This window comes from Physeter macrocephalus, chromosome 2 (genome assembly GCF_002837175.3).
Source record: "Physeter macrocephalus isolate SW-GA chromosome 2, ASM283717v5, whole genome shotgun sequence".
Taxonomy (NCBI): domain Eukaryota; kingdom Metazoa; phylum Chordata; class Mammalia; order Artiodactyla; family Physeteridae; genus Physeter; species Physeter macrocephalus.
The window spans coordinates 110,852,140-110,877,264 of record NC_041215.1 but is presented as its reverse complement, the minus strand read 5'-3'; the positions used below and the strand labels follow the sequence as shown (position 1 = coordinate 110,877,264).

The window sequence follows — 25,125 nt, the reverse complement described above, 5'->3', positions numbered from 1 at the left end:
ACGCGGGCGCCAGCTCGCCGCGGCCGGCCGCCCGCACACACCCCCGGCCGCCGGCTCCCACCCCGCCCGCCGCCCCCCGCCATGAGCGCCGCCGCTGGCTGCAGGCAGAGTCGCTGCCGCCCCGGCCGCCGCTGGCTCCAGTCCGCCGCCATTATTCTTTGTTCGCTGCGAGCGGCGGCGATGGTGTGGGGCTCGGGCGGAGGCTCCATCTTTACCACGGCCCCTCCTGCGAGGCGAAGGCCCCGAGCGCTGGTGTCCGGCGCCTCCCCGTCCCCCCTCCGTCCCCCCGGCTCTCTCCAGCTCCTGCCTCCTCCTCCTGCTCCTCTTACCGGTGGTACAAGCTCCTCCGTCACTGCTTTCGTTCGCGGCCCGGATCTCGCTGGAGTTTTATTCTCTCCCCCACGTAACACACCGCGTCAAACTACACCTCCGCCGCGTCACTCACCAACACTCCGCTTCTCCCAGCCGCCCGGGCCACAGGCAGCAGCAGCCGCCGCCGACTGAGGACTCGCAGCCAGGGAGCCAGCCAGCGCCGCCCAGTGCCGAGTGCGCAGCGGCCGCGCACGGAAACAGCCGAGCTCGGCCCGGAGGAGCTCGAGCGGCCCCGCCCTCAGCGCTGGAGGCGGAACTTGTCGAAGACCTTCGAGTTCCTTCGGGCACGGCGGAGGGCTTCCGTGGGGAGAGGAGGAAAGGCGAAGGTGGTCTGGAGCCAGGGGTGGGGAGGAGTGATCTAAGTACCCCCCCCTCCCCTTCCGCCCCTCACCCCCGCCCCCGCCGCTTATCGACGGATAAAACCCGCGGCGGAAATTTGCAGGAAGAGTTAGGGTTTGCGTGTGGCGGGGTGGGGAATTCCCGAGGGGTGTCGACTGCTCGATGGAAACCCCCGCGCGGGCTGCCCTTGCGGCGGTAAGCGGCGGGCTCTAGGGCGGCTGCGGCGTTCCGGGTCTGGGTCCCCGAGCGCCGCCAGCCCCGGGAAGTTTCAAACGCTGCCGGGACGGGGGAGACGCGCCACTGGGTCGGGGCCGCGGCTGAGTGCGTGAGACCTGCGAGCCGGGGAGGAAGGCCTGCAGCGGCTCTATGGTCGCCCCCGAGGCCTGGGGCCTGGGCTGGACGCTGGGACGGTAGGCCGCGGCGCTGCGCCGGCGCGGCCCGGGGGCGTTGTTGGCCCCGGTGGGGAGGGTTTTCCGCCCCTCTGGGCGGGCCGGGCGGCTCTACTTCAAGAATCCGCTGAAAAACCTGGTGCCCGCCTGCGGGGCCGTTCTATTTCGTGGGACGGAGGCTCTGGGACTCCGGTCACCTTGGCGGGGTTCAGTCCAACAGCGAGAACGGCCAGGCCTGGGAGACACATCTTCGGCCTCCGAGCCGTGACCTGCCCTGACCGAGGTTGCTCTTCTACACTTTCGAAATGTCTTACCTTCCTCCTCCACCTGCCCGCCTTTTTTTTTTTTTTTTTTTTTTGCACCATCCTGTGTCGGTTTCTTTTCACAGCCCGTTTTCTGCAGCACAGGGTTGCAGCCGCTGCACCCTTTTCTTCACCACCCACTCCCCCTCTGAACTCGCAGTGTGACTTCCGTTGCCTCGAAGTTACTGAAACTGCTCTCTCAGAGGTCACCCGAGACACGATACCGACTTTACCATTATCCTTTTTATTGAACTCGACAGTCATCTCCCGGGCTTTCATGTCTATTGTAATTCACTTTCAGTCCCTTAAAGCAAACATGTTTTAGGAAGCCGAGAGGGTCCATATCAGAGCTCCGTCCCTTATTGACTTAGTGTTGAAAAAGAAAGAGTTCCCTAGCCTGGTCCTGTAGATCCCCTCGTCCTTTCTCTTTGGGCTGAAGAATATACCCCTTTCCTTCCGTTATTTTCAACCCTTCTTTCTCTACCGGCGTTTCTGTCCAGTATTTGAACATCCTTAAGTCTCTCATTTTTTGGAAAACATTTCTCTCTATAAATCCCTCTCCAACCGCGATTGTCTCTTAGCTCGTGGACGTTCATGTCCCAGTCCTCAGCCCTCTCCAGTCTAGCTTCTGTTCTTACCACACACCTGAAGCAGCTCTGAATTGTCACAGACAAGCTTCAGGCCTCATTTACAAGACCTCGTTCTGGCATTTTACACCATTGCCCACAGCCTCATCCAAATATTCTCTGCCCTCTGCTCTTGTTTTCCTTTTACCTCTCTGGTTGTTCTTTAACAACCAGCTTCTCCTCTTTTAGCCAACTGTTAAATATTGGAATCCTGTTGAGCTTCATCCTCTTCTCGAGTCCCCCCATGTGCATTTTCCTAGGTGATCTCATCCTCTTCCGGTAGCTTCAAATACCCTCTGCCAAAGACTGTCCTGCTCAAAACTCAAGCCTAGATCTTGCTACACTTTCATCTGGATGACTTGATGTCAAACTCAACCTCTTCCCTCCAAAAGCCTCTTGCCATAGACCTCGGATCAGTAAAGTACAGCCTGTCCGTCTACTCAGTTCAGAAACCTAAGACACCTCCGACACACATCAGAATCACCTAGACCTGCCTTAAAAAAATAGGATTTGTGGCTTCTTATCCCACTGTAGTCTAAGCTACCTTCATCTCTTGCTTGAAGTTCTGCACTAACTACCATCGAGGTCCTACAAAACTGCTCTTGGCTCATTCCAATCCATTTGCCATACTGCAGCCAGAGCAAATTTTAACAAATACAAATCTGATCAAGTCACTACCCTGCTTGAATTCCTTCAGTCCTTCCCTTTGCTTACTGAACACAATCTAAGTCCTTGTCCTTAAGGCCAGGCCCTCCATTATCTGGGCTCGTCTTCCCAGCCTCCCCAGCAGTCCCTCTAGCTCTCTGCACTCCATCCATGTTAGTCTTTTTATTTCTTCCAGGCTCTTTTCTCTTGTTCCCTACTGTAAACTCTCACCTCAAGGAATTTATACATGCTATTCCCTTCCCCTGAAATTCTTTTCTGTTACCCACTCCTCTTGCCTGACTATAACTTAACACTTTCCTTTCTGATTCATCGTACTTGTAATTATTTGTTTAATGTCCATGTAAAGTCTGTGCAGGTAGGGACCATGTCTGTCTTGTTCACCACCAGAATTTCTCTCCTCCCATCCCCAGCACAATGTCTAGAATGTAGTGGTGCTCAGTAAATATTGAACAAATAATGAATATCTCTATGGTCCTGGGAAAAAAATCCTTAATATTTTGGGGTTCAAATCCTGCTTCAGCCACTTACTAGCTGTGTGACTTTGGGCATATTTTTCATTCTTGCACCTCAGTTTTCCCATCTGTGAAATGAGAAGATGATAATAGCACCTACATCATAGTGTTACTGTGGTAATTAAATGAGATCATTCATGGAAAGTGTACTTGGCACAATGACATGTAATAAGTGTCGATTTAAATGTTGCCTGTTACTAGCTCTATTTGTATATCTCACCCTTGTGTCAAATACATTTGCAAAATTGAGCTTATCATCTTCCTGCTCTTCTTACCCTGGCCCTATACATGATATCAAAATATTAGAATTATTTGCTCATAACCAATCCTTCTCACTCAGCAAATACAGTAATTTTTTATTTAAAAATTTCCTTATATTCTTCCTTTCTGTTCACACCGATCTTCATTTAGGGCCTACCTCTTCATGCCTTAGTTACTTTGCTGACTTCCTAGGTGCTTCCTAGGTGCTAGTGGGACTTCAGGCCCACTTCTCCTATTCACTTGTGCCCTACTCTCAGACCAGTGGTCCTCAAACAGTTATTAAATCATACTTTCTCCTGGCCTCTGTTTTCACCTAATTTTGTTCATTCAATCATCCAGTCATTCAAGTGTAAGTTATTTTACTAAACACTTTGGATATACTTCAGGTTTGAAATGTAGTCTCCCAATTTCATGTATTGGCTCTGGCATCTCCATAAACCATAGAAATGAACTAGAAATGTCAAACTTTAGCGTCAGTTTTTATCTCTGGGACTTGAAAGCTACTCCCATTTTTGACTCAATTTTTCATTTGGAAAACAGGGTCAATATTGGGGACATGAAAGTAGGGAAGAACACATGGATGTAAGTTGACATAGTATAAGATAGATACGATCGCAGAGAGGGAAGGTCTCGAGAGATGATTATAAAAGGCTTCAAGGAGAAAGTGGTATCTGAGAGCTTTTTTCTAACCACGGCTTCCTTTTCCTGTTATTTTTCTCTCTTGCTTCCGCTCTTGAACCTAATTTTCATCCTCACTGTGAACTCAAGTTCCATGAACACTGCCTATTCTAGTTCATCACCTCTCAGGACTTAATTTGTTTTTCTCCCTAACCCCAAGGCCATGGTGACCTATTTTGTTTATTCTAAAAATACCTGTTCAGCACCCACTTTGTGCTGTGTACTACAAAACTGGGGCTATTGCAGTAAATAAAACATTGTTTCTGCTCTCAAAGGTACTGGCATAAAATCTTCAACTTCTCCTCTTTCTGACATTTCTCTTTTCTGTTCACTCCTTTGTGCCCTCATCTAGCATCATGATTACAAATACAATGCCCATGCTGACAGCCCTCAAAATATCTTCCCAAATCACTCTCCCAAACTTTAGACTCATTTAAACAACTGCCTTCTCACACCTCCGCTTGGATGTTGTCTTAGCCTTGGTTCTCCCGGAAAGCAGAATCTGAGGCAAAGTCTTCTGTGCTCTTACTAGGGAGTACAGTCTTGGGGAAGTGAGGGTAGGGAAAAGTAGTGAGTCAGGACAGGAGGTTAAGATTCAGTCAGAGGATGCTAACACTACCCTCCTCTGCAACATGCACATACTTCCGTTTCATGTGGGCACCAAACAGACCCTCGTGTGAGATGTGTGGCCTGAGCATGAGACAAAGCACTATTAGGTGGTTACTGCCTGAGGTTGGTTGGCCATGGCCATGAAGACAAAATAAGTGGTAGAAGGCCCTACAGGCAAGGAGGCCAAGAGGATCCTAGGGGATACAGAGGTGTATAATAGACATCTCAAACTCAGTATGTCCAAAACTGAACTGATTTTCCCCCTCACATCTGCACCTGCAGTCTTTCCCATCTTAATTGCTGAGGTTAGAAATCTTGGAATGATTCTTAATACCTTCCTTTCTCTCACATCCCACATCTATTCCCGTAGGAAATTTTATTGGCTGTACCTGCAAAATATATCCAAAAACTGACTACTTACCACCTCCACTGCAAGTGAGCTGGATCTATAATACTTTCATCTCTTACCTAGATTACTGCAATTGCTTCTTAAGAACTTCCCCTACTTCTTCCGTTGCCGTACACCAGCCACTCTTCTGCCTTAGCACCTGGGGGCTGTTTCAGTGCTTAAAATGCTCTTTTTCCAAATATCAAGAGAGCTAACTCCCTCACCTCCTTCAGGTCTTTGCTGAAATGTCAATTTCTCACTGAGGCCTTGAAAATAGTATTTAAAATTACAATTTGACACCCACCTCAATCACCCCTATTTTTTCCTATGGCACTTATTACCTTCAAATATACTGTCTGTTTTACTACTTTTGTTTTTTTAAAAAAATAAATTTATTTATTTTTTAGCTACGATGGGTCTTCATTGCTGCACGTGGGCTTTCTCTAGTTGTGGTGAGCGGGGGCTACTCTTTGTTGCGGTGCGCGGGCTTCTCATTGCAGTGGCTTCTCTTGTTGCGGAGCACGGGCTCTAGGTGCACAGGCTTCAGTAGTTGTGGGGCATGGGCTCAGTAGTTGTGGCTCACGGGCTCTAGAGTGCAGGCTCAGTAGTTGTGGCACACAGGCTTAGTTGCTCCACGGCATGTGGGATCTTCCTGGACCAGGCCTCTAACCTGTGTCCCCTGCATTGGCAGGTGGATTCTTAACCACTGAGCCACCAGGGAAGCCCGATAATGCTTTTTAGAACGTGTATTTTAGCAAGGGAGCCAGTCAACAATAAACATAAATAGTAGTAATAGTAGGGCACTTCACTCTCCTGATTTTCATCGTGCACTACTGGTCATTGTTCTCAATCTCCTTTGCTCACTGACCTCTCAATATTGGAGTGTCCCAGGACCTCTTCTGTTACTATACTCTATCCCTCAGTGTCTCATTCAGTCTTACAGCATTGGATATGATATATGGGTATTTAACAGACCTCTCCATTTTATTAAACTGAAAACCAAACTCCTGATCTCTCCTCCCCTCAAAAACCTTCTCTGCCTACAACCTTCTCTATCTCAGTTAATGGCACCTCCATCATTCCCATTGCTAAGGGCGACTCAGCAGCTCTTTTACACCCTACATCCAATCTGTCTTCAAATCCTGTTGTTATCTCTTCAAAATATGTGACCCCTCTTCCCATCTCCACTGATACCACCTTGGTCCAAGCCGCTGTTACCTTTGATTAGGATTCTACATCAGCCACCCTTAACCTTAATTCTTTTCTCAGCCCAGCAGCCAGAGCGATCCTTTTAAACTTTAAAGCTGACCACACCATGATTCTGTTCAAAACTATCCAGTAGCTCCCCATCTCACTCAGAAAATTCTGTGATTCTTACAGTTAGGCCTACAAGACCCCATTTCCTCTCTGATTTTACTTTCTGCTCTTCCTCCCCTACCTTTCTCTGCTCAGAGGCCTGTTGACCATCTTGCTGTTCCTCAAACACTTTGGACCCACTCCCCTCAGGGACTTGGCATCTGCTGTTCTCTCTGCTCGGGATGCTCTTTCCAGACGTTTCCATGTCCTCCTCATCTCCTCAGGTCTTTGCTCAAACGTCCCCATTTCTGTGAGGCCTTCCCTTACTACCCTGATGAAAATTGTTCACCCTACACCCCACCTCTCTCTTTGCTCTTTTGCTCTCCCTATCTCCTTTTGCTACTTAATTTTTCTCCATAGCACCTGTCACTTTCTGGTATGTTATATACTTAGCTCATTTATTGTGTTTGCAGGTACTTTTGTCTCTTTTTTCACTGCTATATTCTTAACACCTAGAACAGTGTCTTGTACGTAGCTGGCATCTATAACTATTGTTTCTGTATTGCAGCCTGAATCATGGTGGGTCCACCAAAGTTTTGCCTTCTTGTGGGGCCTGATTTCATCATGGCCACGCTCTCTGCCATCTCTGTCTCAGTTCCATAGAACTTGAAAGAGATGAAGACCTCTTTGAAGCTTTCTGATCTTCCCATGTCTCAGAGTCAGAACTGATCAGGAAGATTCTGGTGGCTTCTTATTTCTATTCTGAGGACCAGGTAGTTAGCTACTAGTACTGCTGCATTCTTGTCTTCCTTGTGACTGAAAGCAGTGCCATGTAAACAAAGTCAGATGGCCTCTTATCCTCCTGGAAATTACAAAAGGCCAGTGGTTGGCAAATAAAACTGGTAGCAGCAACAAGTGAAGATTTATTGAGTTCTTACTTTGTGCCAGGCACTGTTTTAAACACTTTTGATTTATTAACTAACTTAATCCCCATAATAACTCAATGAGGAAAATATTAATATTAAGAACATTTTATAGATGAGGAAGCTGAAGCATGGAGGGGTGATGAAATAAACGTCTCCAAGGTCTTAGAGCTAGCAAGTGGCAGAGTCAGAATGTGAACCCAGACAGGCAGCCTGGCTCCAGAGCCTGCGCTCTTAGCCGCTGTGCTCCACTGCCTGGTTGTAGAATGAAAAGTGGGAGAGGGAAAATGCTTTGAGAAGAAAGCAAATTATAATTCCATCGATGTGAGTCTGTCATTCTGAAAGCATCGTTGTAAGCACTTTGTTCTCATGTCAGTTCTATCGCCATTTTCATGCATGACACAAGAATTAGGCTAAAAAGCTTCCACGATACCTTGTCACTCTTCCTCGGCGAAGGAGTAGGCTCCTTGAAACCCTCTGCCTAACCACCCCCTTTCATTTTTGCTTCACTAATTCCTAGTCTTTAGCTGAGGTCTGAAGGGTGTGTCATGAACTCTGAGTACCCTACCTAACTCCCTACCCCAAACCAACACTCTAGTCTGAGGTGCCTGAATTCCATGTTTTTGTTTCTGTCAAAGCACCCATCACACTTGGGACTTCCCTGGCAGTCCAGTGGTTAGGATTCCGTGCTTCCACTGCTCGGGGCAAGCGTTCGATCCCTGGTCAGGGAGCTAAGATCCCACATGCTGTGCAGAGCAGCCAAAAAAATAAATTAAAAAAATAAAAATGTTGGCACTTCTCTGGCGGTCCAGTGGTTAGGACTCCATGCTCCCAATGTAGGGGGCAAGGGTTCGATACCTGGTCAGGGAACTAAGATCCTGCATGCCACATAGCATGGCCAAAAAAAAAAAAAAAAAAAAAAAGTAACAAATAAATCTGGAGGAAAAAATTTTTTTAAAAAGTACCTATCACACTACTTGTCATTATTTGTTTAACTGTCTAGTTCCCTGCTAGACTGTAACTTCGGTGAGGGCAGAGATTGCATCTGCCTTATTCACTGCTATATCCTTAATACCTAGCATGGCGTTTGGCACGTTGGAGGAGTTCAATAAAATGTTTTTTTTAATGAATAAAAGTGATATTTCAATAGAATATCTGCAATCATACCCACGCATTAAGGTGAATTTTCTTATGGCCAGACTAGTCCATCTTTTTAGAAATGCGAAAGATAATTTTCTTTCAGTCTGCCTTCCAGCTGTTGGGTTTTTAATGTTATCATTTCTTATGCCATAATGCTAGTTTTCAATTAGTGACTTTCTGCTTCAGATTCAACTAACATTCAACTGCAATGTAGCAGATGTCTCTCTGAGGTCTTTCATATATGTCTGCTAATTTAAATTAAGATAATTTCTTTGGGTTTCAGCTTCTTCAGCTATACAACCAAGATACCTGATTGACTTGTGCAAGATCAGACTGTAAGTTTGAGAATTGGGGTTTGAATTTAGAACTTCCAATTCTAAATTTAGCTTTCTTTTTTTCATATGTAATGTTGCCTTTCTGTTCCTATCTCTGATTCTTGTCTACTAGTCTTTGGTTAGCACCCATATTACTGAGCGACAAGCATATTTCATAATCTTATAAGCACCTCCTTCAAAAAATTTTTCCCCACTCCTTTGTTCTGTTTTCCAGTTTTATTTATTTTCTTCCCATTTCCACTCTGCCAAATTCTCTCCCAAACAGTGGCACTCAGGGTTTATGAAAACATTTCTGGGGCCTGTCCTAATCTCATGTATGGATTAAGGGCTTTAGTGATATTTGGTTATTTCTATTATTATTCCTATACTATCATTATTATCTATTTGAGAAAAAGATATGAGAAGAATCCCAGGAATTGGAAACAGGACACATACTACTTGGGCTCCTGATCAAATAAGGTGATTGAACACATACTTTTTGAGTTGCTTATTCCTGGCACCCCACAGTAAAGGAGGAAGAAAAGTATAAACCCTTATGATAGATAGAATAATGGTCCTCTCATAAATACTCATGTCTTAATTCCTGGAACCTATGGATGTGTTATCTTTCTTGAAAAAAAGGACTTTGCAGGCTTAATTAAGTTAAGGATTTTGAGCTGCGAAGATTATCCTGGATTATGTGAGTGGGCCCAATGTAATCACAAAGCTGCTTATAAAGGAAAGAGGTAGACAGGAGAGTTAGAGTCAGAGAGAGAGAGAGAGAGAGAGAGACGGAAATTGGAAGATGCTCAGCTGCTGGCTCCGATGATAGAGGATGGGATCAGTAGCCAAGACATGCAGACGGCTTGTAGGAACTGGACAAAGAGACAGATTCTCCCTTAGAGTTTCCTCGAGGAATGCAGCCTGGCAACACCTTGATTTTAGCCCACTGAGACTGATTTTGGACTTCAGATCTCCAGAACTATAAAATAATAAATTTGTGTTTTTTTAAGACAGTAGGTTTGTGCCAATTTGTTACAGTAGCAATAAGATACTTATACAAGCCCTCAAGGACAAAAAGAACAGAAAAGCAGACAATAGCAGTTGAGAGAATTCAGCACATGCTTAGAAGACAGGATGGATGGAGGAAGGGTAGCTGACTTGGCAGAGTGGGAGAAGCTGATACCTAAGTGCCTGCAGAAGAGATACCGGTGAGAAGGAAGCCAATTTGCCTGACAGAAATCCAGAAGGGTTCAGGAATTAGAGGCCATGCCTGCTTTATCCCATTTGCAGAGCCTGGGAAAAGAGTACAAAGAGAGGCCTACAGAACATTTGTCCAAATATTTAAAAGTTATAAATCCAGTGAACAAACTGCTAACTAAAATATATTTAATCCTTCTATCTTGAGAAATGCGAAGAAAGGACCTCCATTTGGGGGTACTCCTGTGAATTTAAGGAAATTGTTCTGCATGAAAGAGAGAAGCCAACTAACCACCAAACAGAAAGTCTGATACGTGTGAATGTATTGACATGAGATTTAAACAAGTAGTAGAGAATTTTGAATTGGTGATATGTGCTTAGGAAACTAAGTAAACGAAGAGAACAATACAATTATTAACTCCAGGGAAAACAAAAGGTTTGGCAGGAGAGGAAAAGTAATCACAGTTATCACATGGCTCAAATCTAACTAGAATACAAGGTCCCAATAATGTAAATACTCATTATGAATCTAATTAAAGTTATGATATATAGTGAAAGGAGCATGTATGTGGTGGGCATGCAGAGAAGTAGGAGGATAAATCCTCATTTCCATAGTGAAAATCAGTAAGTAATGCCTACAACAGAAATATCAAGTAACCACAATTAAAACGTGTTTAAGAGACATGGAGGTCAATTCCAAGGAATTAGCTAAAAAATTTCATAGTGGTTATCTCTGGGAAAGGGTAAATATTCATTGAGAGAGCTTTGACTCTGCAAACTTTGAGCATGTATAACTTTGATACAACTAAATTCTTATTTAAAAGATGATCTTAAGGGGAATAAATATTGGAGATTCTTTCCTAGATTTGAAAAACATGAGAATTAAGATTGAAAAAGATATTCAAATCTCTTGAAAAAGGCCCATATCGGACACAACCACAACCTATTAAAAGCCTCTGGCAGGGGGTGAAGGTACATACAAAGGACTAGAAATAAAAACAACAGTGGTCTTCTCAACAGCATCATTGGAAACTAGAAGACAATGTCTTAATGCTTTGTGATTCTGTGGGAAAATTATTTCAAATTCAGTATTCTATTATTTTCAGACATATTAGATCTTTCTTGTCATGAACACTTTCTCAGGAAACTACTAGAAGATATGCATTACCAAAATGAGTTAGTAAAACCAAAAAAAGGAGATCTAGGTATCAAGAGTGTTATCTGTCAGCTTAGGCTATGATGCAGTAACAAACAATACCAAACTCTCCATGGCTTACAATATAAGTTTATTTCTTTTCACCCAATGTGTCCATCGTGTAGTTTTGCTCCTTGTCACCTTCATAATGGGACCCAGCCTGATGGAGCATCCTTTATCTGGGAAATTGCTTGTCTTGTGGCAGAGGGAAAAGAGTTGATAGATCTCTTAAGCTTCCACCTTGGAATGTCACATGTCATTGGCCAAACAAGTCACATGGTCACTTCTGAGTTTAACAAGGCAAAAATGAAAAATCCTTCCATAGGATGGAACTCCACAAGTCATAACCAAGCCTGACATCAATGGGGCACATATTGATATAATCGACCCCAAGGCAGGAGCTGCAAATATTTCAAACAGTAGTACAGTCTTTCTCAAAGGGAACCCCTGCATAGAAGGAGGCAGAGGAAATACCCAGGTCGGCAGCTGTGAGAAGAAGAGAGCCCCAGGAGGAAGGTCAGACTGGGGGAGGGGAGATGGGCATTAACAGCTTCTCTGACAGGTTTGATTGTTAAGATAGCTGCCACTTTGAGAAGGCACTGGAAGACAGAGTTGGGGTAGGAGACTGCTCTTTTCTCATCGGCTTTTTTTGTATGAAGTGAGATATAAAGAAATATGTAATATAATAATTTAATATGAATTTGAATTATTTTTTAAATGGATAGAAATTTAGCTTTACTTTGATGTGTTTGTGTGTGCTTCTGTGATGTATATGTGTCCTGTGCTTGTGGATATGTGTGTGATTAGGATGGTTCTTTTCAGACTGTAGTTGGGAATAGTTTGTTACCCATCTGCCACAAGGTGAGTATAGAAGTTGAGAATAAGCATTTATAAACTTTAATAGCAATTCGGCAGTGTATTTTGTGTCTGTTGAAATCAAGCATACAAAATTTGGGGGCTTATGTTTTGTATATTTTGGTTTTTTTAAATTTACTTTTCTAGTAACTCATTTCTATTGTAATTTACAAAAGTTTGCAGTAGATTGGAAATTTTAAAATTTGGTCCTTCACCACAGATAGTTTTAGAAGCGCTGATTTAGAGTATAAAGGGAAGGATTGAGGATGAATATATTTGAGAATTATTGTGCTAGAACAATCCGCAAATGACCAATGCCACATTTTCTGACTATCCTTCTTCCTCCACAATTATAAATATGAGAATGTCAACATTTGCTGTCCTTCCACAATAAAGTTGTTTATGATATTTTCCTCTTCCTTCATCTTACTCTCTCAATAAAGCACCTGGAAAGAAACCAGAGAAAACAGTGGTATTTTCCAAGAAGCCATGGGAAACAGCATTAGTAACTCCGAGAAGGTGGAGACATTTGACTTTCTAAGGATAACTGCTTTCTTTTTTGCCGTCCTATCCAAATTCTGCAGTTTTGACTGCAATACTCTCATACTAGTGTTCATAGTCAAATATCTAAGGCAGTAGTAATAATAACATAAAAAGATAGGGTTTCTCTTGCCTTTTTAACTGTCTTACTAGGTTCTTAAGTCCTTTCCCTTCAGGCTTTATGCCTTTGCTACCTGATGCTTATTCAAAGAAAGCAAGGAAAACATACACACTAAATGTCTTTGGGGCTTAAAAACTGATGCTTACTGTGCTGAAGTAAAATATAATTTATCATAGGATGTACCTCAGAAGTACCAGAGCACATTTCTTCTCCAGAAGAGTAACATTTCTTTCAATACATGGATAAAAAGAATGAAGTGGTCATTAATTCTATCAATCTTAATGCTGATGTTCACCTTGATAAAACTTTTCTGATCTGTGTTAGTTGTGGTTCAGTCATGTATGTTGCCTTGGTGACACTGGAAAACAACACAGCTGATTCATTCCCTGACAGGAATTGCTACTCCTAACTCAGGTACAGGATACAGGGGTTCAAACCACACTCTAAGAAGCATCCCATCTCTGCATAGTGAAAGCCTATCGGAGGTTAGCTTGTAAGGTAGGAGTTACTGTACCTCCTAAGACTGCATCAAGGTATCTGATTTGTGTGTTCAGATACTTAATGAGTGGTTCTCAAGTTTTCTATCTTTTTCACACACAATACCTTTCCATCAATAGCATCCAAAGATGGAGTGGGGGAAGGGACACTGTCTATTTTCAAAAGTTCCTCCCAGCTAGACTTTTACCCCCCCTCCTTCTACAAGGAATTTAGAAAGAAGTTACTTGTTTGAATATGTAAGGATGGTGGGGAAGGAGAGAATAAATCTTTTCATCTGTATACATCCGAAGGCTGCAGATGAGTATAAGAACCCTTAAAAATCTCAGTGTCATGATTGCCAGTGTCCCTTCTTTGTGTAGACAGTTCTTAGCAAAGAATCTAGTCCTGTCAGCTAAATTCTTATATTTTAGTATTTGACACGCTTTTTTTAAGGGACCTGTCAAAAATGACAGTGATTTGGTATATGTTTCTGTAAGCTGCATTAACTACAGTGTTACTTCTTCCCAGGAAATATCTTCTTGCCAACTGAATTTAGAGGATGCACTTGCTCATGCCTCCTTGCACAAGCAGATTTTATATCATTGGGGTCTTGCGTTTGTAGATCAGGAAGAAAAACTTTGTTTCATCCTAATCCATTGGTTTGAGCAGATACTGTCACAGTTCTGAGATCCTCTTAAGAGATCCCTTAGTACATGTATTCTCAAACTATGAATGAGGGTTATAAACATCAGTGAAATGGAATTGAATTTACTAGAATTTGGTGTGCTTACAGCCCTGGTTCTTATTCTAGGTTCATAGAGTCTCCCTAACTAGAGTGATCCTTTTCCAGGATGGACTGCATCCCTTTTCCCCCTACTCCCTACCCTCCAGTACAGTTACCCTGTGTAGATTCATATAATGAATCTGCAAATGTTATTGTTTAATATATTATTGTCTAATACTCTGTAAATGTCACTAACATCTATTCTATGGTACATTGCTAAATGGTTTTTGTAGCTGTGGTTTTTGAGTCCAACCAGTAGAATGCTTTTGTAATTGTGTGTCAGAGTTTCTTGTATTTTTTCTGGGAAGCCGGAACTGAATCATTTTCAGGACTTTTATATATCCTAGTCTGTCATCTTTAGTCCAAGGTTAAACAAACAGCGTATGCTCTTGTGGCCTACGTGATACAAGGTATGAGAGAGCTATAATCAAAACACTCCCTGAGTGGCTCACTGCAGCCCAGGAATGTTTTTTGGAATTACCTGTAATACAGCATGAAGCCGAAGGAGTTGAGAAAACACCCTCTCTTTCTTTCTGTTAGGGCTTGCCCTAAGTTGTAGCTTCACTGTCAGAGCTTGCTGCACACAAAGAGGCAGAGCACCTGGCACGTGAAAGGAAGTAAATCACCCATTCATGTATTGTCTTACCCGTTAGACTGTAAGTGCCTCAAGCCCAGGGACAAAGTTTTACTCATCCCTTTAGCCCTGCACCTCCTTCTATGCCTGTTTTTTGACCTGAACAGAGGGAACCAAACAAAACCCAAAACACAAAACCCAGGACAGAAAAGACTGGAATTAGAGGTCTATGTGTAGCAGAGAGAGCAGCCATGCTTGGGATAACACATGGAGCATGTGTGGAAGACCCATGCTAAAGATTTCGTTCTTAAAATTCTTAATGGTGAGGAATTATTAAATAAGAGGCTGATAATTTTTTTTCCAAGGGGAAAAAACAGCAAAGCACAAAGATCATATGGGACATACAGAAGACACGTAAGTTTTCTTCACTATTTTGAGCTTTCTCTTAAACGGGGGGAAATTGGTAGCTACTTCATAGGATTGCTGTGAGAGTGAAATAAAAATTTCCGTATATAGCAGTTAGCACTGTCGCTGGCTCATTGTGGCTAGTAAGTATTAGTTATTTTTATCATAATATTTCATTGTATCCAATTAAAAGATATTTTTTGTGTCACTAAGAAAAACACTGCCCGTTAAACTATTACATGGTGATTTCTTATCACCAAAATTATTTTCTATTTCTTGAAAATTTAGGTCTATCTAGATGGATTTTTAAAATAATATTTTATTCTCAGGTCATACATGAAAAGGTAAATGTAAACAAATTATTTGAGATATTTCTAGAACTTTTTCATGTTCAGAGTCTAATTCTTCAGAATCACTTTAAGACTCAGAGACATTAATTTCTGTTTTTCCTCACAATGTTGTTTGTGATATCAAGTATTGGGAATTTGAAATGGAACACTTCTAAAATGTGCCCCTCTGCTGAATCCCAGATTTTCTTTCAAACCACTTACACCCACTCTTCTTGTGCTTACTCCATCTTACCAGAAAGTGTCAACAGCACATTTTCAGATAACAACCAAATTCATATTCTTTCGTGAATTCCATGGAAGCATGGTCTTCCCACATTAGTTCATGACACCTCCATTGTAGTAGTTGCTCAGGACAAAATCCCTGGAGTCATCTTTGGCTCTCCTCTGTTTGTTAGGCCCCACATCTATTGTACCATGTGGCTCTCATCTACCCGTCTCTACATTACTTCTCTGGCCTGGGGCATCATCCTCTCTCACTTACAATTACCTCCTAATAGGTTTTTCTGCTTCTGTCTTGGCTCCACTACAATTTTATTCTCCACATAATGGCCTGAATGAATCATGCAAAAATAAGTCAGATCATGTCTCTACACTACTCAAAACCCAGCAATAGCTCACCATTTCACATAGAGTAAAAGCCAGTGTTTGTGATGGCCCCCAAATCCCCATGACTGATGCTCCCTGCTTCACTTCTCTCTTCCCCTCCTACTCCCTTCTGGGGCATTTTGCTCCACACTCACTGGCCTCCAGGCTTTTTCTCAAACTCACCAAGCATATAACTGCCTGAGGGTCTTTGCTCTAATTCTTTCCCCTACCTGGAAGCCTCCTCTTTGGGGATCTACAGAGATAATTCCCTCACTTCCTTTGAGTCTTTGCTCAAATCTCCTGTTCTCACAGAAACCTACCTTGCCACCCTAATTAATACTATAACCTGAACCTTCCTCTGTACCCTAGTCCACCCCAGCCCCCTTAACCCACTTCTTGTTTTCTTTTTCCATAGCACTTATCATTATAACATGCTATCAAATTTACTTACGTATTATAGTTTATTTATCATCTATTTTTCCTCACAAGGGTAGGCAACTTTGATTTGTTCACTGATGTTTCCCAGATGCTCAGAATGGTACCTCATCTGCTTTCATTCAATACTTGTTGAATTTTACTGAATGGTGATAAATCCTATTACTGAGGTCCATGCAAGGTGCCATGGCCCACAATGAGCAGGCTAAAACTTTGTGAAGGACCTAATGCCTCAGCTGAACTTTTAAGGATAAATACAGTGAGGCAGCTAAAGGAATCATGAGAAGCAATGAAGTTACAGATGCAGAATACTCCCTTAGGTATTGTTTCAGGTGGATATTTAGATTGGACTCTACCTGTTGATTACAGTTCCGGGCGTGAAAGTCAATCCCCATAGGTAATAAATTTTGCAAAAAAATTTCAACAAAGCTTATTTTCATCTTGGTGTACCACGTTATCATAGTGAGCATGGATAACATTTCATGGTCAGACTACATGGGTCAGGAATTAGATCAGTCGAGGTGCCAAATCTTTTGTTTTGATCAACAGAGTAATCAGTAATGAAAATGTTAAGGTTCTGCTAACCAAAATAGTAGTTAAGGAAGTTTACAGTCTTTAGAAAGGAATGCAGTGACATAGAGATTTTTCTCATTTTGAGGTGTTCTTTCAGCATAGACTAGGGATTGTCCTCAGAGTTAGAGCCTTAGCTATTTTGGTACATGGGATAAGATAAAAATTCACTCTCAATCAGCTTTGTAATTTCTGATTTATGACATATGTGTTCTTAAAAATTTATGCCAGCTAGTGGCTTCATATTTAAATAATTATTCTTGATAATTAGATGTCAAGCTCAGTTGTTTCTAGCTGTTGGAGGAGTATATGTGCTGTCAACATGTAAATATAACACATTTTAGAATTGTGCATGCTTTAAAATGTTTGCTTGTGCCCTTTAAATTTCAGTAGGCAGATACAAAGCTCTTTCTGCCTTCCTAATTTTGACTCTTTTCATAGAACCACCTAAGCTCAGTCTCTGGGTGGCACAAGTAATCAATACGCATTATTTGAATGACTGAATCAAATATATATATATATATATATATATATATATATAGTGTGTGTGTGTGTGTGTGTGTGTGGTACGCGGGCCTCTCACTGTTGTGGCCTCTCCCATTGCGGAGCACAGCCTCCGGACGCGCAGGCTCAGCGGCCATGGCTCACGGGCCCAGCCACTCTGCGGCATGTGGGATCTTCCTGGACCGGGGCACAAACCCGTGTTCCCTGCATCGGCAGGCGGATTCTCAACCACTGCACCACCAGGGAAGCCCTCAAATATATTTTGATCCAGAAGAAACATATACTCTAAGCCTTAGGGACTTGGGGAAACTGAACTTAATGCACTCTTTTGTATCTGTAAAATAAGGCTCATCATACTTCCCATCTGAGTCTTCTTGAGAACTAACATATGTAATAAGAGTTAATATATGTAAGTCTTTGGCATATTTCTTTTATTAATAGACTTTATTTTTTAGAACAGTTTAGATTTACAGAAGTGAGCAGATAGTACAGAGAATATATACCTACATCTCCTCCCCTCACCCCATCCCAAGCCTGGTTTCCCTATTATTAACATCTTACATTAGTGTGGTATATTTGTTAACAATTATCGAGCCAATACTGACATCTTATTATTAATTAAAGTCTGTAGTTTATTCAGATTTCCTTAGTCTCTACCTAATGTCCTTTTCTGTTCCAGGATCCCATCCAGGATACTAGGTCACATTTACTGGTCGTGTCTTCTTACGTTCCCTGTGACAGTTTCTCAGCCTTTCCTGTTTTTGATGATTTTGACAGGTTTGAGGAGTACTGGTCAGGTATATTGTAGGATGCTCCTCTATTGGAATTTGTCTTTGGTACATTTTAAGGTATGTAAAAGTGTTAGTTTTTGTTATTGTTGCTTCATATTTAGATTACATTGTGGAACAGAGGTAGGATGTGGTGGGGAGATAGTTTTGCTGGACGTAAAAGAAAGATTATTTGAGGCTTGGTCATTTTATCAGTGCTTAAAGACTCTGGAAAAAATGTGGTTTTCCTGCATCCATCCTTTCATCTGTCCATTTGATTCAGTAAATATTCACGAAGTCCCTGTTGTGAGAGTAGAAGTGTGTTGGATGCTGGGAATTCAATGATGAACAAAGCAAAACTGCCCTCACGGAGCTTCTAGTCAAACAAGGAGACAGCTAATAGGCAATTAAAACATTGAACAATCTAAAGAATAACTTGTGACAAGTGAAGAAAAAATATTCTTATATTAAAGAATATCTCAGCCGGTGAGGGGAAGGGGGACTACTTTATTCGAATTACATATTAGTTAGGATCAGATTTAACTCAGGGGCAGAAAACTTTAAAAACAGAAGCTTAAGGTAGGAGTTTCTCTCTCATGTTCAGGAAGTCAGGGAATCAGTCTAGAACTAATGGGGCAGCTCCATAGTATCAGGGTCCTGGGCTCCTTCCATATTGTTTCTCTGCTGTGCATGGATTCATTTCCCAGGATCACCTCATGATCTAAGACATTTTCCAGGGCTCCAGCCATCATATCTGAATTCCAACTAGCATGAAGGTGAAAGAGGCAGAGAAGGGAACACCCACTTTCCCATTTCTGCTTACTTTTTGCTGGTCAGAACTTAGTCGTGGCCTTACCTAGCCTCCTTATCTAGTCTTTATCCAGGTGGCCAGGTATACCAGTTAAGCATCAGAAGTGTTATTGCCATAGAACAGTGGTTCTCAAACTTCAGCATGCATCAGACTCACCTGTAAGACTTGTTGAAATACAGCTTGCTGGGCCCCACCCCCAGAGTTTCTCTTTCAGAAGCAGGCCAAGAATCTGCATTTCTAACAAGTTCTCACGTGTTGTTGATACTGCTGGTCCAGGACCACACTTTGAGGGCCACTGCTATAGAAGAAGGGGAGCATGGATATTGGGAGAGTGGTCTCTGATTCGGAGCATAATTTGGACTTTGATCATTTACATTTTTGTACTGAGACAGATTATGCTTTCTGAGGCCAAGTATTTCATCTCTGGTGTACCAAATCTGGATAGCTGTACACAATTCAGTCATTTTTGTATAAGGTCAGTATTTTGGTTATCTACTGGTAGGTAACAAGTTACCCCAAAACACAGTAGCTTAAAGCAGAAATTTGCTTATGATTCTATAGACCTGCAATTTGAACAGGACTCAGTGGAAAAGACTGGCCTCTGCTCTACATGTGTTGGCTGGTCATGACTCGGGCTGGAGGAGGCAACATGGCCTCACTCACATGTCTGGGGATGGCTGTCAGCTGGGCACCATGGGGCTCCTCTTAGAGACTCTGTCTAGCAGTACATCTTGGACTTCCTTACATGGAGGCTTGGGGCTCCACGAGAATGCCTAGAAATCACACTGAGTCCCTTCTGCCAAATTCTGTGAGTCAAGCAAGTCACAAAGCCAGCCCAGATTCAAAGGGAGAGGAAATAGACTCTACTTATTGATGGAAGGAGTAGTAGAGTCACATTGAAAAAGAGCATGCAGTTGAGGGGAATTATTGTGTCTCTCTCTAGCAATAGTCTACCGTAGTCAGGACTGAGAATGTCGATATTACAGCAGGAATCCCTAACAGTTGTAAATATGGACATAGACCTGTCAACCATTGTGTTTTACCCCTACCAGGACCAGAGTATAATGTGGATAAAACACTTCCAAAATATTTTTGTGCACTGGTAGAAAAGAAGTATGACAAGATTAAACAGGAGTTTAGAAAGGATCTTTTGGTTATTGAAAACACTTTACCATACCTTTATCGATCTAAAAGTTCACACACGAGGAAGAGAACACAAGTTGGAAATAAATTCACAAATATTTTTCTGCTGGCCTTTAGACCCATGGCTCTTTTTTAAAAAAAGTTTTTCTTAATTTTTGAATTGATTTTTATACAGCAGGTTCTTATTGTCTATTTTATACATACTAGTGTATATATGTCAATCCCAATCATCACACCCCCACCCCCACTTTCCCCCCTTGGTATCCATATATTTGTGCTCTACATCTGTGTCTCTGTTTCTGCCCTGCAAACTGGTTCATCTGTACCATTTTTCTAGGTTCCACATATATGCGTTAATATACGATATTTGTTTTTCTCTTTCTGACTTACTTCACTCTGTATGACAGTCTCTAGGTCCATCCACGTCTCTACAAATGACCCAATTTCGTTCCTTTTAATGGCTGAGTACTATTCCATTGTATGTATGTACCACATCTTCTTTATCCATTCGTCTGTCGATGGGCATTTAGGTTGCTTCCATGACCTGGCTATCGTAAATAGTGCTGCAATGAACATTGGGGTGCCTGTGTCTTTTTGAATTATGGTTTTCTCTGGGTATATGCCCAGTAGTGGGATTGCTGGGTCCATGGCTATTTTGACTGAAAGTAGTGATCTCAACTTTTGAAAGTCAGTATCTTAAAAATAATGTTCTCATACCCATATAACAGGAATTCATACTCTAAAAGAGGTCAAGTTTATAGTATATTTATACATAGTATCATTTAGGATATGGGTGAGAGACATTCCTCCCCCTGTGAAATCTCTACAAGTTCCTGAAATTTTCCAAGGAGTGATTCATTATTTGTTCGAAGCATTGCTCATTTTCACTGGATTCTTACATAGCAGATACTTCTGGGAAGGGGAGGATAGGAAGTCAGTAGCACTGTACTATGAATAATTTAGAGGAACACTCTTCTCAGAGAATTCTGAGAGTCCTGGATGCCTTTGGAGGAAGGGGTTGCTGAAGCAGGAGCGAGGTGACATGGGGAAGGGAAGGATGAAGAATGGTAAGATGGGGTGTACTGAGCCACACGCCTGCTGCTGAGGGGGCATGCACTGGGCTTATGTGATGTTAAAGCAACTGATTCCATACCAGCTCTTTATTTTAGAGAGAACATTTTGTTCCTATAATGTGATGTTCATGCAGTATTTGTGTTTTTTCCCTAAACACTTCTCCACAAAGAATATTTCTTTACCCTGAAAATAACTCCAGCCGCCTGCTCTGAGGTCCTTCTCTTATAATAGCTTTTAGCTGTTGTGCTTTTCCTTCGGAACGAGGTATCTGTTCCAGCCCTTCCTTCTCACCCTATTTTCCCATGTCGGAGAGACAGCCCTGGCATTCTGTTGGACCTCTGAAGCTGCCAGTCCACTGTGGGAAAAGTCCAGCTTGGGCGGAGACCATGCTGTTTGTTTGCCAGGTGTTGAATTGACCGCAGGGCGGAGCTGCCCTGCAGCCTGTGTTTTCCCTGTTTGGATAGCAAGCTTATTTACCTCTGATTTTCTTAAGGGTCTTTCATTTTAACCTATGCCTTTACCCAGTGAAAACTAAATCCAGCTCAGAAGCCCTGATGAGTTACATTCTAGGGAGCTGCTTTTGTTTGAGGAGCTAATATAGTGCGGGACTGTGATTTTATTATTCCCACAGAAAGCAAGAGCCTGTTCTGTGGTTCAGATGAAAAGCTCTGTGACTAACAGGATTCCTTCTTCCTTTTCTTCTTTTTTTGGGTTACATTTCTCCCATTAGCTGCCAGGTCCTTTTGCGACGCTTCTGGCTGAAGTGATTTATCACGTAGAGAGAGTGAAGGAGAAGTGGGAACTGTCTGGTTGCCTTTCACCCCCTGACAGCGGGGCTTCTACTCCTGCCATCAGTGCAGGCCATCAGCCTGCCAGTGAGGTGGTGTGAGCTGAGGAAAGGAGACGTGACTCAGAGCTATTGCAGCTCTGGAGAAGTCCCTGGATTCAGGGAAGTGAGCCAGTGGGTGCAGTCTGCCTCCTGGTTTTCCCTCCTAAAGCCAAAGGCTCTTGAAAGCCAAGACTTAGTCTGTCAGCCAAACTAGAGATGGGGGTCCTTCTGCGGTAGTCCTGGGGATCTACTCAGTATGGATTTTACAGTTAGCCAGAGCCTGTTGTAAACTGGAACTAGAGCTGACCAGGCATTTTGCCTCTCTTAAGCCTCTGCAAAGGCCTCCTTCCCCACACCCCAGCTGGTTGGCAGGATCCCAGGGGATACCCACAGGCTGATGAAGGCTTCTCGATGTTGTAGTATCCCATTTTGCACTCCGAAGTCACTGTTTTCTCCCCAACCACTTCATAGAGACAAGCACTATTTTTTTGGGAAAATATGTGACAGTTTGACACATCCAATTAGTAGCTTAGTGTCATGACAGTAGCTGAGGAACCATGTGATAAAAGCATCTCCAGTCTTGACAGCTTGCAAAGGTCCACCTGAAAAACAAGTGAGCCATGGTTAAGAAATGTATTGGAGGGAAGTGCTAATTTGCTAACAAGATAGACCAACAAGATGTCAATAAGTAGAGAACAAAAATACAATCTCTGGTATCCTCTTGGAGAAATCTCTGCTGATGAGTCCTCCACCTTCCAGCCTCTGTGCATGGGCTCCATCCAATGCCTAGAACTGCCCCAGTTTCTGAGCCAGTCCTGACAAGTAGGAACTATAGCAGTGTACTATAAAAGTGTTACCAGGAAAAGAGAAACCATGCTGAGTATTTGAATTGGGGGAATGTAATGCAGGTAACTGTTTATACAGGAGATGGAAGAGCTGATGAGATGAGAAGTCGAACAATGGATGGTGAGATAACTCAAAGAATAGCAACAGCAGGAAGCCACTGATACTTCTGAACTGGAACTCAACAGGGAAGAAGTGCTTTTTTACCAAAGTGCAGGAGGCACGAGGGTCATCTGGTAGAAAACCACTGTGGGACTGTCTGGTGGGAGTTGGAGCCACAGAGGAGATGCCAGAGACACTGCCCTATACAGAGAGGGAGGGGGAGAAATACCCTGGGAAACATGGCTCACCAAGGGTCAGTCTCCTGGAATCCAGAGCAGAGCAGCAGAGGGTGAGGGCTAGCCCAGGCAGGGAGTCCCATGTGGATGTGTGTGGAAGGGAGTTCAGAATCAAGTCTTGCTGCGTGTGGACCTTGTGTCTGCAGTGCCAGGGATGACTCCTGGCTGCCATGAAATCTACCAGTAGCAACACCTCCTGTCATAAAATAGTCTGGTAGAGTGTAATGGTTAAGATGTACAGTAGAGTTCTTGTTAGGAATGTGGGGCATATGAATGTATGCATTTTTTCAAAACTCATTGAACTATTATAATCTTTAAGTTATACCTCAATAAAATATAAAAATACAGAAAGAGTATTAGGCTCTGGAGCCATACTGTCTGTATTTGCTACTAACTAGCTCTTATGGACTGAATTGTGTCCTTCCCCCACTCTCCCCCCACACCCAAATTCACTGTTGAAGCCCTAACTCTCAGTGTGACTGTGTTTGGAGATGGGACCTCTAAGAAGGTAATTAAGGTTAAATGAAGTCATAGGGTGGGGCCCTCACCTGATAGGACTGTGTCTTCATAAGATGAGGAAGATATACCAGAGATCTCTCTCTCTGCGTGTGTACCGAATTAAAGGCCATGTGAGGACACAGCAGGAAGGCAACAATCTGCAAGCCAGGAGAAGAAGCTTCACCAGAAATCAACCTTACCAGCACCTTGATCTTGGACTTTGAGACTCCAGAAGGCTGAGAAAATAAATTTCTGTTCTTTACATCACCCAGTCTGTGGTGTTGTTACAACAGCCCAAGCTGACTAATACACTAGCTGGGCAACTTTGAGCAAATCACAAATCTTCTGTCAACCTTAATTTCTTCATCTCAAAAATGGAGATGGTAAAAGTTCTCCTTCACAAGGTATTTGGAAGAATTAAGTGAAATAAGAGTTTAAAGCACTTAGCATGCAGTATGTATGCATATGTAGCTCTTACTATTCATATCCCTGAATTTCTGCCTCAGTATCCCTCCCTGGAATTCCAGGTCTCATCTGTCATCAGCTGCTGCCTCCCAACCCCCCAGCCTACACAGGATCTTGCTGGTCCTGTCCCTGTGTTCTGCTCCTGGCATCCTCGGGGGCCTGTTGGCATCATTCACCTGCGTTTCTCTTTGCTGACAGTGCTCCACTTGCTGACACCATCTCCATTCTGAGAATGTCGTGTCCCTGTGCTTTTCTGCTTTGGTCCATCTACCAAGTGGCTGAGCCAGCTGTATCCCTTTCCCACGACCCCGTCCCCTCTGGTCCTGGCTCCATCCCATCAGCCTGTGTGCTTAGGTTGACCCAGCATACTTCCCATCTTCCTTAGCGCTCCAGGCTATTTACATTGACTCTTGAAGCTGTGGCTGCTCTAGATATTTCTGTCTAGAAATGCATTGGGCAGGGCAAATGGATGAGCTTGCTTTGAAGCTGCATTTGCATAGCAAGCACACCTTTATGTTTGTTTGTTTGTAACTTAGATTGTGGGCTTATTGGGTTGGATTTTAGGAAAAATAATGGAAACTATATGTTTGGGATGCTAGGGGCCATGGTCACAGGCCGACTGGATACAACTTCCCAGCATTAGTTCTTCACTCAGCACTTATTACTGCTTTTATTCGGGCCTTGGGACTTGTGGTTGTCTGACTGAGGTTTGTTGGGTGGTTTGTAAGCAGTGGTTCTCAGGTTTGTGATGACTCGTGTATTAGTTTTCAACTGCCACACACCTCAAACTCAACAGCATCAGACAACACACACATTATCTCAGAGTTTCTGCAGTTTTTAGTCTTTTAAAAGTACAAAAATGATACAAGCTGGTTATAACAAGTTTAAACATTAATAAGTTTATAAAGTAAAAATGATACATATGTCCTTCTTACTCCCCTCTATTC

At 42.9% G+C, this 25,125-nt stretch overlaps 2 protein-coding genes across 9 annotated transcripts in view; one reads left to right on the top strand and one right to left on the bottom strand.

Annotated features, from left to right (window-relative positions):
* The window catches only part of CREB1 (cAMP responsive element binding protein 1), a 56,466-nt gene extending 55,723 nt beyond the window's left edge, over positions 1-743 (bottom strand). For 6 of the 8 annotated variants that reach the window (XR_002891836.3, XM_024124455.3, XM_024124457.3 and 3 more), the window contains exon 1: positions 330-456. The gene's annotated coding sequence lies outside the window, so the exon portion shown is untranslated. Of the gene's footprint in view, positions 1-329 lie in introns of all 8 variants that reach the window. The other 2 variants (XM_024124458.3, XM_024124456.3) reach the window with 2 other exon arrangements.
* LOC114487363 (transcription initiation factor TFIID subunit 4-like) overlaps positions 1-25,125 on the top strand; it is a 314,300-nt gene that overhangs the window by 388 nt on the left and 288,787 nt on the right. Inside the window, exons 2-4 of the mRNA XM_055079364.1 lie at positions 105-698; positions 8,785-8,836; positions 14,927-14,975. Coding sequence (XP_054935339.1) covers positions 105-698; positions 8,785-8,836; positions 14,927-14,975 — 695 coding nt within the window. The remainder of the gene's footprint in view (positions 1-104; positions 699-8,784; positions 8,837-14,926; positions 14,976-25,125) is intronic.